This window comes from Lagopus muta, chromosome 1, assembly GCF_023343835.1.
Source record: "Lagopus muta isolate bLagMut1 chromosome 1, bLagMut1 primary, whole genome shotgun sequence".
Lineage (NCBI taxonomy): Eukaryota > Metazoa > Chordata > Aves > Galliformes > Phasianidae > Lagopus > Lagopus muta.
In genome coordinates, this window is record NC_064433.1 from 48,066,049 (window position 1) to 48,079,747 (window position 13,699).

The 13,699-nt window shown below is 39.3% G+C and overlaps 1 protein-coding gene across 11 annotated transcripts in view; it reads left to right on the plus strand.

Annotated features, from left to right (window-relative positions):
- The window catches only part of LOC125688151 (activating transcription factor 7 interacting protein), a 100,764-nt gene that overhangs the window by 52,401 nt on the left and 34,664 nt on the right, over nucleotides 1-13,699 (plus strand). For 9 of the 11 annotated variants that reach the window (XR_007374617.1, XR_007374616.1, XR_007374623.1 and 6 more), the window contains 8 exons: nucleotides 3,429-3,506; nucleotides 6,274-6,422; nucleotides 7,500-7,637; nucleotides 8,613-8,678; nucleotides 9,269-9,342; nucleotides 9,802-9,890; nucleotides 11,461-12,096; nucleotides 13,588-13,655. Coding sequence is in view for 3 of the 11 variants with exons in the window: in XM_048933799.1 (XP_048789756.1) it covers nucleotides 3,429-3,506; nucleotides 6,274-6,422; nucleotides 7,500-7,637; nucleotides 8,613-8,678; nucleotides 9,269-9,342; nucleotides 9,802-9,890; nucleotides 11,461-12,096; nucleotides 13,588-13,655 (1,298 nt within the window). In the remaining 8 variants the exon portion in view is untranslated. The remainder of the gene's footprint in view (nucleotides 1-3,428; nucleotides 3,507-6,273; nucleotides 6,423-7,499; nucleotides 7,638-8,612; nucleotides 8,679-9,268; nucleotides 9,343-9,801; nucleotides 9,891-11,460; nucleotides 12,097-13,587; nucleotides 13,656-13,699) is intronic. The other 2 variants (XR_007374618.1, XM_048933801.1) reach the window with 1 other exon arrangement.

Genomic DNA, 13,699 nt, shown 5'->3' on the forward strand with positions numbered 1-13,699 from the left:
ATTGTTGGGGCCAGAACTGGATGTGGCCAGGCCACGTACAGCCTGACAAACGTTGACTGGATTGGGTAGATGGCATTTCCGTCTGTGTTAGTAACACTCCTGTGGATACAGCCCAGAGTCTGACCTCCCCTCATTGCTGCAGCAGTGCACTACTGACACGTTCAGCTTGCTCACCAGTACCCCTTAGTCTCTTTCAGCAAGGCTACTCCACAGTCATACCGATCCTAGTCTGTAGTGGACTCTTGGTGAACTTCCATTTAGACCTGCTCTAACCTGTTATGTCCTCATGAGTATGAAAAGTGCTGTTCTGCAAATGTATCATACTAGTAGGAGTATGTAGGATTTGGTAATTAGAATATCATTTAAAACAGTATTTCTTTTGTGTAAGAACTTTTATGTAGGATTTCATCAAGGATTACCACTCCATACCTAGAGTAGGTAGGTAGATTTTTGTGCTTTCTTGTGGTTATGCTCCCTGCAAGTACTGGAAGATCACAATGAGGTTCTCCTTGGAGCCTTCTCTTCTCCAAGCTGAACAATCCCAGTTCCCTCAACCTTTCCTCATAGGAGAGGTGCTCCAGCCCTCTGATCATCTTAGTGACCCTCCTCTGGACCCACTTCAAGAGCTCCACGTCCTTCCTGTACTGGGAGCCCCAGGCCTGGACGCAGTACTGCAGATGGGGCCTCACAAGAGCTGAGTAGAGGGGGACAACCTCCTCCCTCTCTCTGCTGGCCACCCCCTTCTTTAATGCAGCCCAGAACACAGTTGGCCTTCTGGGCTGCAAGCACACATTTCTGGCTCATGTCCAGCTTCTCATCTACCAGGACATCCAAGTCCTTCTCTGCAGGACTGCTCTTGAGGAGATCTTCCCCCAGTTTGTATAAATACCTGGGATTATCCCGACCTGCATCACCCTCCACTTGGCCTCATTGCACTTCATTAGATTTTCATGAGCCCACTTCTCCAGCCTATCCAGGTTCCTCTGGATGGCTTTCCTTCCTCCCAATGTATTGACTGCACTGCTCAACTTGGTGTCTTTTGCAAACTTGCTGAAGGTGCACTCAATACCATTGTCTTTGTTGTTGATGAAGATGTTGAAGAGCATCGGTCCCAAGACTGACCCCTGAGGGACAGCGTTTGTGACCAGCCTCCACCTGATACAGAACCACTGATACAACCCTTTGGCTGTGTCCAGCCAGCCAGTTTCTAATCCGTCAAACAGTCCTTCCTTCAAATCCACACCTTTCCAATTTAGAGAGGAGGACGTGGTGAGGGACCCTGACAAAGGCCTTGCAGAAGTCCAGGTAGATGACATCCACTACACTTCCCCCATCCACCGAAACCATCACTCCATCATAGAAGGCCACCAGATTGGTCAGGCACGATCTGTCCTTGGTGAAGCCAACCTGTCTGTCTCGAATTGCTTCTTTATCTCATATGTGCCTTAACATAGCTTCTAGGAGGATCTGCTCCATGGTCTTCGCAGGCACTGAGGTGAGGTTCACCAGCCTGTAGTCCCCTGGGTCTTCATTTCTCCCTTTCTTAAAAATGGGAGTAACGTTTCCCTTTTTCCAGTCATCAGGGACTTCACCAGACAGCCATGATTTTTCAAATATGATGGAGAGCGGCTTGGCAACCACATCAGCCATCTCTTTCAGAACCCTAGGATGGATATCATCTCGCCCAATGGACTTACACGTGTTCAATTACATGACGAGGAGCCGGACTTGTTCCACCATTACAGGGGGACAGAAGCCACTCCCCACACCCTCACTTAGAGGCTCACGGTCCTGGCAGACACAAGAAGACTGACCACTCGTGAAGACTGAGGCAAAGCACTCACTGAGAACCTCAGCTTTTTCTATGTCTGAGGAAGCCAGCTCCCCATTACCTTTCATCAGAGGGGGAACACTCTCCTTGGCATGTCTCTTCCTGCCTGTGTACCTGTAGAACCCCTTCTTGTTATCTTTCACATCCTTCGCCAAGTTCAGCTCCATCTGTGCCTTGGCTTTCTTAGTCCTATCTGTACACACATGGACAATCAAAATCCACACATATGAAAAAAATATATATAAATAACCCTTCAGCTTTGAAACTAGGACGCTGCTAAAAACGTCCTGGATATGTGAATCTTTCAGTGAAATATCTGGGTTTTTTTGGTTGAACATTCAAAATCTGCAACTTATTGATAAAGTACTCTTGAACTTTGAGAGTCTCCTTCAGATTCTTTTGTGAATGAGTCTTGTCTCACGGGTAACAATTGTGTGCATGGAATTTATCTGTAAAAAGTGAGTGGTGTAGCTGCTATGCTGCTTTGTTACCTTGAAAGTAAGTCAGATTGGTTTTGAGAAAATTTTGTGGTTTGAATCATTATTATTTCTTACATAGATTAATAACGTGGAAAGAAAAACTCTCATAATTTCCATTTGTGGGTTTCTGATTCCTTTTGCTGATTTATTATGTAACTTCATTTTAAATCATCCAAAGAGTGTTCACAGTACAGGTAGAATTTAGTGGTAAGAGACTATCAGTATTATCTTTGCAGCCACAACTTCCTCTAAAAAAGCCTACATAAGCTGTGATGTAATAACTGAATGAAAATAGAAATTGAAGAAGTGTAGCAATCAAGTGTTGTATAACAGAGTCGATTTGTTTTGTTATATTCTGGATCTATTTTAATGTAATGCTAATAGGCAGTGTAACTTAATAGTTCTATGTTGCATGTAGCAAGCAAAGAGGACAGCAGTACAGCCTGTATGATATGCTGGAAGAAGTCATGGAACATGCAGTAAAAGTTGATGGAAATTTCTCCCTTTGTGCAGCTTTTAGAAAGTACTTCCTTGTAAGCTGTGTGGATTTGAGATGTGGTTAATTTTTTTGTTTGTTCATTGTTTAATGAACTTTCTGCAATGTAGGTTTTAAGTGAATGCTGGAAGGGACTTTAAGGGACATTGAAGACCCTCTAGTTCTAAGCCCCTTGACATGAGTAAGGTAGATAATTGGATTTAAATTAGGATGCTTTCTTCTAGTAACAAACATTAAATTACTATCAATACTTATTAAGAAAAAAGGATCTTAACTGTATCCTACCATAAATACTGTGGTTGAATTTGCCAAAGGTAAATAAACATGTTAATAATTTCCTACTGAATTTTTATGTTTTTTTTCTTAAGTCTAGCTTTCAGATGTAACTTTCAGGCATTGTGTTGGTTTTAAAGCTGAGCAAATCCAGAAGTGGATCTCTGTTGTACAGTAGTTCTGCTCTGAAACTATCTTCTTTTTTTTTCATCTCTACGTACTTCTCCCTCTCTCATGTTTCTTTCTCTTCCATTTTGTAAGCATCCTAAGCTCACAAATCAAAAGAGGATTCTGTGTGTAACATTCTGTAAGTCAATGTAAGTAACACATTTTTTTCTTGTGTTTGTAGAAGAGGTGGGAAAAAGTGAGGAAAAGGACAAAGAAAGAGAAGTGGTCCACAAAGAAGAAGAAAAACTCACAGACAGAGGTATGTAATATCAACACTACTCTGCACTGATGATACGTATTAGAAACACAGAATCATTGAGGTGTCAAGGATAGCTGAAGGAAAGGTTTCTCATTAAGGTCTGAGCCAAAATAGGCATCTGAGGTTTTTTCTACTGTATCATTTGCTACCCTGTCAGCAGCAGGGGGCATGTTTTTCCTAGTTAACCTTATGCTGCTAATATGCTGGTAGAAAGCCCTTACTGCTTACTGTTCATGTTCCTCACTAGATTGAGCTGAAGGTGGCCTTTAACTTTCTTAACCCCATCCCTGCACACTTCCTGTTTTTAGATTTTTATGAGGTCATTCTGTCCATTGCAGATGGGAATCTCTGTGCCCTGCAGGTAGGGAATCATCCACAGTTACTGCTCTTGATTTCTGCATCATGCTGCTGAATGGCTCAGGCTCAGATAGTTCAGGTGTTTCCCTGGGCAGAACTTTCAGCAATCTGAAATGATAAGATCCAAATCTTTAGTTATCCTGTGCACCTGCAGGCATATTGGGAGCCACTGTCCTGGTGCTTCCTACTTTTGTCATTGTTGGAATTTCCACTTTGCAACAGGACGAGCTCTGGCTGTGTCCTCTGGTGTAGCTGGAGGTTCTGGTTCTTGAAGCTGAAGGATCTTACAGTTCATCTGGTCACTCTCTGTTTAATTATCTCTGATGTTATTTCATCTCCTGACCTCCTTCTGTAGCTTCTTTGCTTGGTAACGTGACTGCCCCACTAGTTTATACCTCCTGTAGGCAAGAAGTTCATCTCTCTCTGCCAGGGCTTCATACAGAAAGAGACACCGTAGAGGTCCAGGCAGCTTGAGATTTGTGAAGCCATATCCTCACCCAGGAGAGCTCTGTTTGCGTGGGGGCTTGGACATGACAAGGGGAACTGTCCCAGTGGAGATGATATCACATGGTAGGTCATCACCGTTGCTGAGCATGGTGACCATGACCATCTTCTGTGCACCCTACTTTGCAAAGTTTCTCAGCTGTTGTTAGCCATGCCCTGGGAGCTGTGTTTTAGGCCCAGCCATTATTTAGGCTTCTCGCCAGTACATGCTGAAAGGATGTTTCAGTGTGCATAAAGTGTTAACTAGAACATAAGTGCAAAACACCCTTCAATCAGGAGCAACTGATGCAACTCAAAGCTGTTATTGTTTCCAGGAATCACAACTTCCCATTGCTATCCTTTCCATCAGCAGCAAGCACCCTCAAGTTCTTCAAAGATAATCAAGCTGCACTATGACTTAATGTAGCCTCTGCTTCAGAACAAATTATTGAACATGTTTTGATAAATAAATAAGTACTTCCTGTATGTTACAAGCTAATTGTTTCATTCACGAATGGTTTGATTTCTTCTCAAATGACTGACTGGGAATAGGCAAACAGTGTACAGAAAATCCTAGTAAACTTGTCTCCAGTAGTCTGTGGATAGTTTTCTAACTTTGCAGTTTAAAATTTATTCACTTTCTGCAGGCTTTTCTGATGGATGGAAGAAAGCTTGAGCTGTAGCTGTTTTTATTCGTCACTGTTTACTGTCATTCTGAAAAAATAAAAACAAAAAATTACACCTTAGACATTTAAACTGTTCACAGATATTCAGCATTCTGCAGTGTTTATATGGAGTCCTGTAGTTCTGTTGTATTCCCGTAAAATGTGAATACCTATGCTCTCATTTTTTTTTTTTTAGATAAAGGTTGTCACACAGAGTTTTAAAATTGCCTTTTAATATTTTTAGTACACTGGAGTCTTTTTAGTGCAGCTCTCAACATGGAAAACCATCAGAAATTTGACCATCAGAAAATTAGAAAATAATCTCTGAAGTTAAAAATATGACTCGCACAGTGTGTGTAATATAAAGAAAAATGGAAAGTCACTATTTGTTGTGCTTTTTCATTCTCCATTATCTACTAATCCTGTCTTTCTGACTCATCCTCAAATGTGAAGCTCATGGTCTTTGATGTTTGTATGGACAAACACACACAGAATGGTCTATAACTTTCTTTACTTCCCTTTACTGGGCACATCATTCTGTATCCACATCACTAGAGCATATGGTGCCAGGAGCTGGAGGAATGAATGAGGTCTCTTTTTGCTCTTCTGTGCTTCATCACTGTAATGAAAATAACCTTCATAATTATAGTTCTGTTTTGAGCCTCTTCTTTCATCAGGTTTTTACTTTCCTTCTTGCTCAAATAGTAAGAAAAAGATCTGATTGCTCTCTTATTCAGAGGTTGGAGGTACAGGTTAAGAATTCATGACAGATAGGAAAGAACTCTGCTAACACAGGCAGAGTGAAGTAGAAGTTTTAATTGGCTAATAGGTTACTGAGAAAAAAATACTTTTTTCAGAAAGAGGTTTTATGTTGCTTCTGAGAAGCCATGTTACATTTCAGGATGGTGCTGGTAGGAAGAGGAAGAAATGGAGGCAGGCAAGAGGGGAATGGCTGTGTGGGCTTGCATTTGAGGTAGTGGTTTGGTGAATCACAAAGCGGAACTCTTGGCAGCAATGTATGGAGAGAAAGGGCCTTGTTCTCTTTTGATGTTGTCAAATACGTTGCTTTTCTGAAGGCATTCTTACTGTTCTAGAATGAAAAATGCTTAAGTGGATAAAAAATGAAACTTCGTAATATTTGTGCAATTCTGCAAGTATCTGTTTGGGGATAGTTCTTCTGATTGTTCTTATTTTGCTTTCATTTGGTTTCTGTTTGTTTGTTTTTAAGATTCGTCATCAGCAGTTGTATCTAATTGTTTCAGGTGAAGTATCAAGAAGAAAGCGTTCAAAATCTGAGGACATGGACAGTGTGCATTCTAAACGGCGTCGATATGTTGGAGAGGAAGATTATGAAGCAGAATTCCAAGTGAAAATTACAGCCAGAAGAGATGTTGACCAAAAGTTAGAAAAGGTAGAGTGGAAGTGAAGAATGAAGATGGCAAAACAATATCTCATGTCTTTATTTTCTCTTACCACTTCACCTGTCTTTTCCTACACACTCTCTAGTCACGTACACACAAGCTTTCTCTCATTTTTTGGTTTAAAATCATACATAATTAAAATAACAACAGAGGTTCAATTTATAAAGTCCTAGGTAGCCTTACTTAGACTAAAAGCCATTTGGAAAGCATGTCACAAGAATTATATTTGAAATGTGTTAAGCATTTAAATTCTTAAGTGAAATGTGACTGTAGATGGAGAATAAAAGAATCTCAGTAAAGGTGGCATTTTAGTATGATAAATGTTTACGTGTGCTTTGCTTTTTGTACCCAGCTTTAAAGAAAGTCATAATAATGAGTTATCAAACATAGTGTTTTGCAGATTTTTGTAGAGCTATGGTGGTGCATATTGTAACTTCAGTGTAGGATCCAGACAACCACTTTTATTGCTTGTTTATTTCTTTTTCTTATGGAGATTTTTACTTTGCAATAGTAAAGATTTAGGAGCAGAAGGGGAAAAGATAAATGTAGTAAGTAGACTTTGCAGAAATTAGTCTCTTCTTTTGCCATTTTTATCTTCTGCAGCTAAAGCAGCACAGGGCATTTCTGCTTAGGGGAAACTGTATCAAAAACTAAAGTTTCATTAAACACTTAAAGTTTCTGTTCTTCAAATGCCAATGTCACTATAAAGAGTAGAAAAGAAGGGAAAAATTCAACCTGTGTAAACACAGTGGTACAAAAATGTCTTCTGTTAAGATTCTTTTTATCAATTATAAATCTGTATATGTTTATCATACTGCAGTGAAATTAATGTATTGAGTTAATGGTAGAAAGGGATATATATATATTTGTCAAAACAGACATAAACACGTTGTTTAGCAATGTAACCACATTGTTATTATTGATTATGATAAATTTAATTGATTGACAAGGCACAGCCAGTGTCATTCGTGGCAAAATTCTTTTTGAGTTGACAATATTTTTATAGACAGTCTCCCAAGTTTTAGGATTAATTTTCTTTTCCTTTTTTTCCCATCCTAATTTGGCAGGTTATCCAGAGAGTGTTAGAAGAAAAACTTGCTGCTTTACAGTGTGCTGTATTTGACAAGACTCTGGCAGACTTGAAAATGCGAATAGAGAAAGTAGAATGTAACAAGAGGCATAAAACCGTGCTTACTGAACTACAGGTGAGTGTGTATTGAATTGCACACAAGTGTCAAATTTAGCAAGTTCCTCAGCATTTAGTAATAAGTTTCCCGTTGCTGCTGTTTGGGAAGGCAGTTTGATTCCACAGGGGGATGAGAGGAGAAAAAAAAAAAGTGAATAAGTACATTATCTTTGTGCAGTTATGAATAGCAGTGAAAAGTCATGCATAATGTAGGATTGTGATACACACTGGTGTCTTTCTGCTGCTCCAAAGTCATATAGTAGTACTGTCTTACATGGAAAGAATATTTTCTTAGAATCAGAGAATCACAGAATGGCCTGGGATCACAATGATCATCTAGTTTCAAACCCCCTGCTATGTGCAGGGTCGCCAACCACCAGACCAGGCTGTCCAGAGCCACATCCAGCCTGGCCTTGAATGCCTCCAAGGATGGGGCATCCACAACCTCCTTGGGCAACCTGTTCCAGTGCGTCACCACCCTCTGTGTGAAAAACTTCTCCTCATATCTAACCTAAATCTCCCTGTCTCAGTTTAAGACCATTTCCCCTTGTCTTATCACTCTCCACCTTCGTAAACAGGCATTCCCCTTCCTGTTTATAAGCTCCCTTCAAGTACTAGAAGGCCACAATGAGGTCTCCCTAGAGCCTTCTCTTCTCCAAGCTAAATAATCCCAGTTCCCTCAACCTTTCCTCATAGGAGAGGTGTTCCAGCCCTCTGATCATCTTAGTGACCCTCCTCTGGACCCGCTCCAGGAGCTCCATGTCCTTCCTGTACTGGGAGCCCCAGGCCTGGACGCAGTACTGCAGATGGGGCCTCACAAGAGCCAAGTAGAGGGGGACAACCACCTCCCTGTTCCTCCTGGCCACCCCTTCTTTAATGCAGCCCAGAACACAGTCGGCCTTCCAGGCTGTATAAACGTTTGGTTTGTGTAATTTCTTTAATGGTTCTTGTGTTTGTGGTTTTGTTTACTGGTTTTTCTCTTCTTTCCATTTAGGCTAAAATCTCTCGATTGACAAAACGGTTTGGAGCTGCCAAGGAGGATATGAAGAAAAAACAGGAAGTAAGAACTGTGTTTGCAGTATTTGTATTTGTGAGCTAATCTAAGCCTTGTATTGAGGAAATTTTGTATGCAGGAGTATGTGACTTATTTCAGTGGTGTTCACAAAGTAGATTTGTCTTATTTGACTGAAAGTGAGCCATTCTTAGGAATAGAGTCTTCAACATCTATTCAGTGGGTCTCATTTGCACAGAAGGTCTTTTATACATTGTTAGTGTGGAAGCACCTTAAATTATATGTAAGAAAAAGTAATTTACTTCGATATGAAGAGTACAGGATGAATATCTGCTTTTAGGGAGGGAGGGAAGGGAATAGAGGAATGAATACAAATCTGTCTAGAATAAGTATTTTGGGTTAGTTACTGTGACGAAGTGGGAGCTAAAAATTTGTAACAGTTCAAAAAGAAATATTGATTCTTTTGATCTTGTGCTATAAAATCCTAAAGACAAGAGGCTTGGAGAAAGTGTGTAGGAGTGAGGCAGGTAGGACCAAATTGTAGAAAGTAGTGTAGAAAGGAATCTGTAAGGACTACAGTTAATCCACAAGCTGATGCAGTTGTTTTGTTTTTCTTTATATTTTTGTTTCTTTTTTAGAATACACCAAACCCATCTATGTCCTCAGGAAAAGCAGCAAGTAGCACTGTGAATGCAAACAATCTGACATACCGGTAAGCAAAGCACATCACTACAGTCATGTTAAAATTCAGAGTAGGACCTCACGTAATGAATTTGATTGTTTGTTTTTTAATTAAAGTGTTCTTCCTTCATTGCTATTCAACTGTAAAATTCAATTTTTATTCACAGAATTCACAAATGGACAGTATTGAATTAATTCCTAGGTTAAACGATGTGTTAACAGTTAAAGATGATAGAAGTCTAATGAGAAAATTCACTTGACAAAAGGCAAGCTCAGTGCAAAAGCTTGAAAATTTGTAAATAAGTAATTCTCTGAAGGTTTTTTTTGTTTCTTTGTTTTTTAGTAGAGAAATATACAGTGTTAATTTGCTTGTGGAGGCAGAAGATAAATCAGATTATAAAATTAATGAAACTAACAGCCTTGCAATATAGCCTTGTTTCCCCATCATCACTATACCTGTTGAGAAGTGCTAACAATCTTCTTTCTATAGAAATATTACCACGGTGAGGCAGATGCTGGAATCAAAGAGGAATGTAGGAGATAGTAAACCAGCAACTCTTCAAGCCCCTGTGAATGCAGGTGAGAAACCACCTATGGCCTTTATAAATTCATGAAAGTTTGATTGTTTTCCATTAATTAGGTAACTAAACAGACCAAAACTGTTTTGTAGAAATTCTTTATTCCTGACATCATTACTCTTGGCTGCCTACCACATTCCCAGTTTAGAATCGAATGGAATCATTGAGTTAGAAAGGACCTTCGAAAATCATCTAGGCCAACTGCCTGACCTGAGGGCTAACCAAAAATTAAAGCATATTATTTAGGATGTTGTTGAAATGTTTAACACTGACAGGCAAGGGGCATCAGCCACCTCTGCAGGTAGACTCTTCCAGTGTTTGACCACCTTTGCAACGAAGACATTTTTCCTTGTTTGTAGCCTGAAGCTCCTCATACAGCTTTATACCACTCCTATACATCCTGTCCTCAGTTACCATGAAGAAGAGACCAGCACCTTCCTCTTCACTTTTTCATCTCAGGAAGTCTTTGAGAGCAATGAGATCACCTTTTAGTCTTCTTTTCTCCTGTCTAGAGTCCAAAGTGTCCTCAGCCTCTCCTCATAGCTCATTCCTTCCAGCCTTTTTATCATCTTTGTTGCTTTCTTCGGGATAGCATTTATGTTTGTGTAATGTGCTTACTAGGCAAGGCAAAAAATACATTGACATGGCCAACTAGAACATGTGGGCAAATTAAATGCTACAGCAGACTGCTTGCCTGGGTAAGGCAGAAAAACGTGAAGTTTCTCCACTGCTGAAGTTTCTTCACTGCTGAGAAGTGAAGCGCATGGCTCACAGGCCATTTTTTTGCACTTGATTGTAGTAGGATGCTGATTATTGTGCTCTCTGACTAGTGGCTATAAAAATTGAGTGAGGAATTAAGGGAAGTCACAAGCCTCATTTCTTAAAGGAATCACAAGTGGAATTCCAATACTGGAATTTTGTAAGGAATTTAGAATCAAAACCACAATTAATTATATTCTTCACCGTCTCACCATTCTCACACCATCTTCAGTTTTAAAATTCTGTTTACTTAAAACTGATTTATTTATTTTATTTTATTTTTTTTTCAGAACCAGCACGTAATAGGAATGTAATGGCTATATTTAGTATACTGTGCTCCTGATCTTTAGATTCAATCCCAAAATTTTGTTGCATAAAAGCAAATACTTTCTTTGGCACATTAATCCTTATTTCAGTAGCATCTTCTAGATACAATGTCCTGCCCATACAAAGTAACTTAGTCAAGTTGATTTCGTTTTTGTCTTTTTGTGTTTTCTAAAGGACCAGTTGTTCTACTGTTTCTGTAGCAAGTGTTTAAAGTGCTGTACTTCATGTATTTTCATCTTTGAATCTCAGCTCCTCAAGCCTCTGCGTCTCAGTTGTTTGTAAATTTTGTCATTTGTATTTAGTTCTTTCAAATAGAAATACGGTATACACTATCTTAAACTAGACCACTGAATTTCACAGTGTACAGCAGAAAAAAGAGCACACATAGCCTTTCTTTGAAAATAAAAGTAACCATTTTTTCATTTGTTGTGTTGGAGTGGATCTACCCTCTTGGTTCAAATTCTGTTTTTGTGTTTTGTGTGTAGCACCAGCTTCAAGTCTTGCTGCTCCTCAGACACCTGCCAGTGGACATCCTAAGCCTCAGACTCCAGTGACCTCTAGCCCTTTGACAACAGCAGTTATTTCGACGGCTAACACAGCTACAGTTGTAGGCACAAGCCAAGTGCCCAGTGGCAGCACTCAGCCAATGTCTGTTTCATTGCAGTCTTTGCCTGTAATCTTGCACGTGCCTGTTGCAGTATCATCCCAGCCTCAGCTCCTTCAAGGCCACGCAGGAACTTTGGTCACTAACCAGCAGTCAGGCAGCGTTGAATTTATATCTGTACAGAGCTCATCTACAGTTGGTAGCCTTACCAAAAATGCAGTATCTTTGGCATCTACTAACACAACTAAACCAAATAACAGCCTGTCTGTGTCCAGTCCTAGTGTTCAGAGAAACTCTCCAGCCAGTGCTGGGTCTGTACGGACAACATTAGCTGTACAAGCAGTTTCAACTACACATCCTGTTGCACAAACCGCAAGGACTTCTTTGCCCACAGTGGGTACTTCAGGACTTCATAATTCTACCAGCAATCGAGGTCCCATACATATGAAGATTCCCCTCTCTGCATTTAATAGTACCGCTCCTGCCGAACCATCTACCGTTACAGCGCCCAGAGTTGGTAAGTCATGCTTGAATGCTGACACTAGGAAAAGAGGAGAAAACCATTGTCAAAAGAAAACATTAAATTCTAGTCCTGTGGAAGTTTTGTTTTTACTGAAATGTATCTTCTGGGTGGCCTTACTGTTGAAATTATCAGGATCAGGATCATCTGTCACATTGTTGAAAATCATATCTCATTAGGAGTTAACAGTTTGACTCTTTAAGCTTTGTTTTATTTAGAACTTGATTTATATTATTCCTAGCATGAAATCAGATGCTTCTGTCCTAATATTAACGTTTTCGTATAATGTAACTTCCTGGAATAATCTGATTACCTTTCCAAAGAGCAGAAAGTATGTTCATTGACTTAATTTTCAAAACACTTAAACAAAATGGGAGAAAAAAAGCCCACAACATAATATTAATCTAATTCCAAAGAATTAGATTTAAAGGCTCTTAAAGCACAGGAAAAGTTCAGATATGCTATTTAGCTGACATATTTTAAAATGCTTTCTCTTCATCTTCTGCCATGTCATGACAATTCTCTGCACTTCTGATACTAGATATGTTCAAATTTTTATTTGAAATTTTTATTTGCGGTCAAGATTTTCTTAGTGGTATTGAGTGTGTTGAAATCATAGCTAAGAGTTTCTAATTGGCACAGTATAATGTTAGGATTAATTCAAGTAGGGCTCAACATCACAAATAATTTTATTTCATTTCTCATTTCTAAGATACGTATGCCAAATATATTTTCCATGAAAGTGACAATTACATGCTTTGCATTATTGTTTATTTCTAAGGCTAGTATAGTGATATCATACAAAGAGCTGTGAAAGGTCTCTGTGCCCAGAAATATGTATTGTTTTCTACAGTTCACATTGCATTTGTGTATACCAAGTGGTTTTCTCACCAGAATTGAAACACTGCTTTGGGCAAGCACAGTTGCTGCTAAGCTCTGGTTAAAATGTAAGGGAGTATGAAGGAAGAATTTTGATTTAAATGTTTACGTCAAATATTCAAGCAACTTCTGCTTAAGTAGGTATGTGTTCATTTGAGCAAGAATTAAGAATTCTGTCCCTGCTCTGCTTGCCTCATTTACATATTTTCCATTCTAACCATACATAGTCAATTTTCATGTGAATGTGTTGAACTTTTTTTTTTCTGCTTTGTATCTTGTCTGTTAACGTATAGGGGCAGGAGAGATTGGAATTATGTTTTCTCCTCAGACAACTGAGGGAATTACCCATAAAATATTTGGAATACATGGTCAGACATTCAAGGAAGGGAATGAATACTACTTCTAGACTGAAAAGTGCCATTTTGCTTTTTCTTCCTGTTTCCTCTGAAAAATGATAGTAATCAAGCTTGGATACTTGCACTTGAAAAAGAAGGAGCATTTAGTATCAAACAACTTCAAATGTTGCCTTTAAATTTGTAGAGTGGACTAGCTGTATTTAGTTTAGTATTGATTAGATACTGCAAATGAACCAATTTCTTGACCCTTCAGAAAACCAGACAAGCAGGCCACCAGCAGATTCTTCAGCGAACAAGAGAACAGCTGAGGGAACAACACAGGTAGGTTGTTGATTATATTTTTGTTGAAACTTCTGAAGTTACAA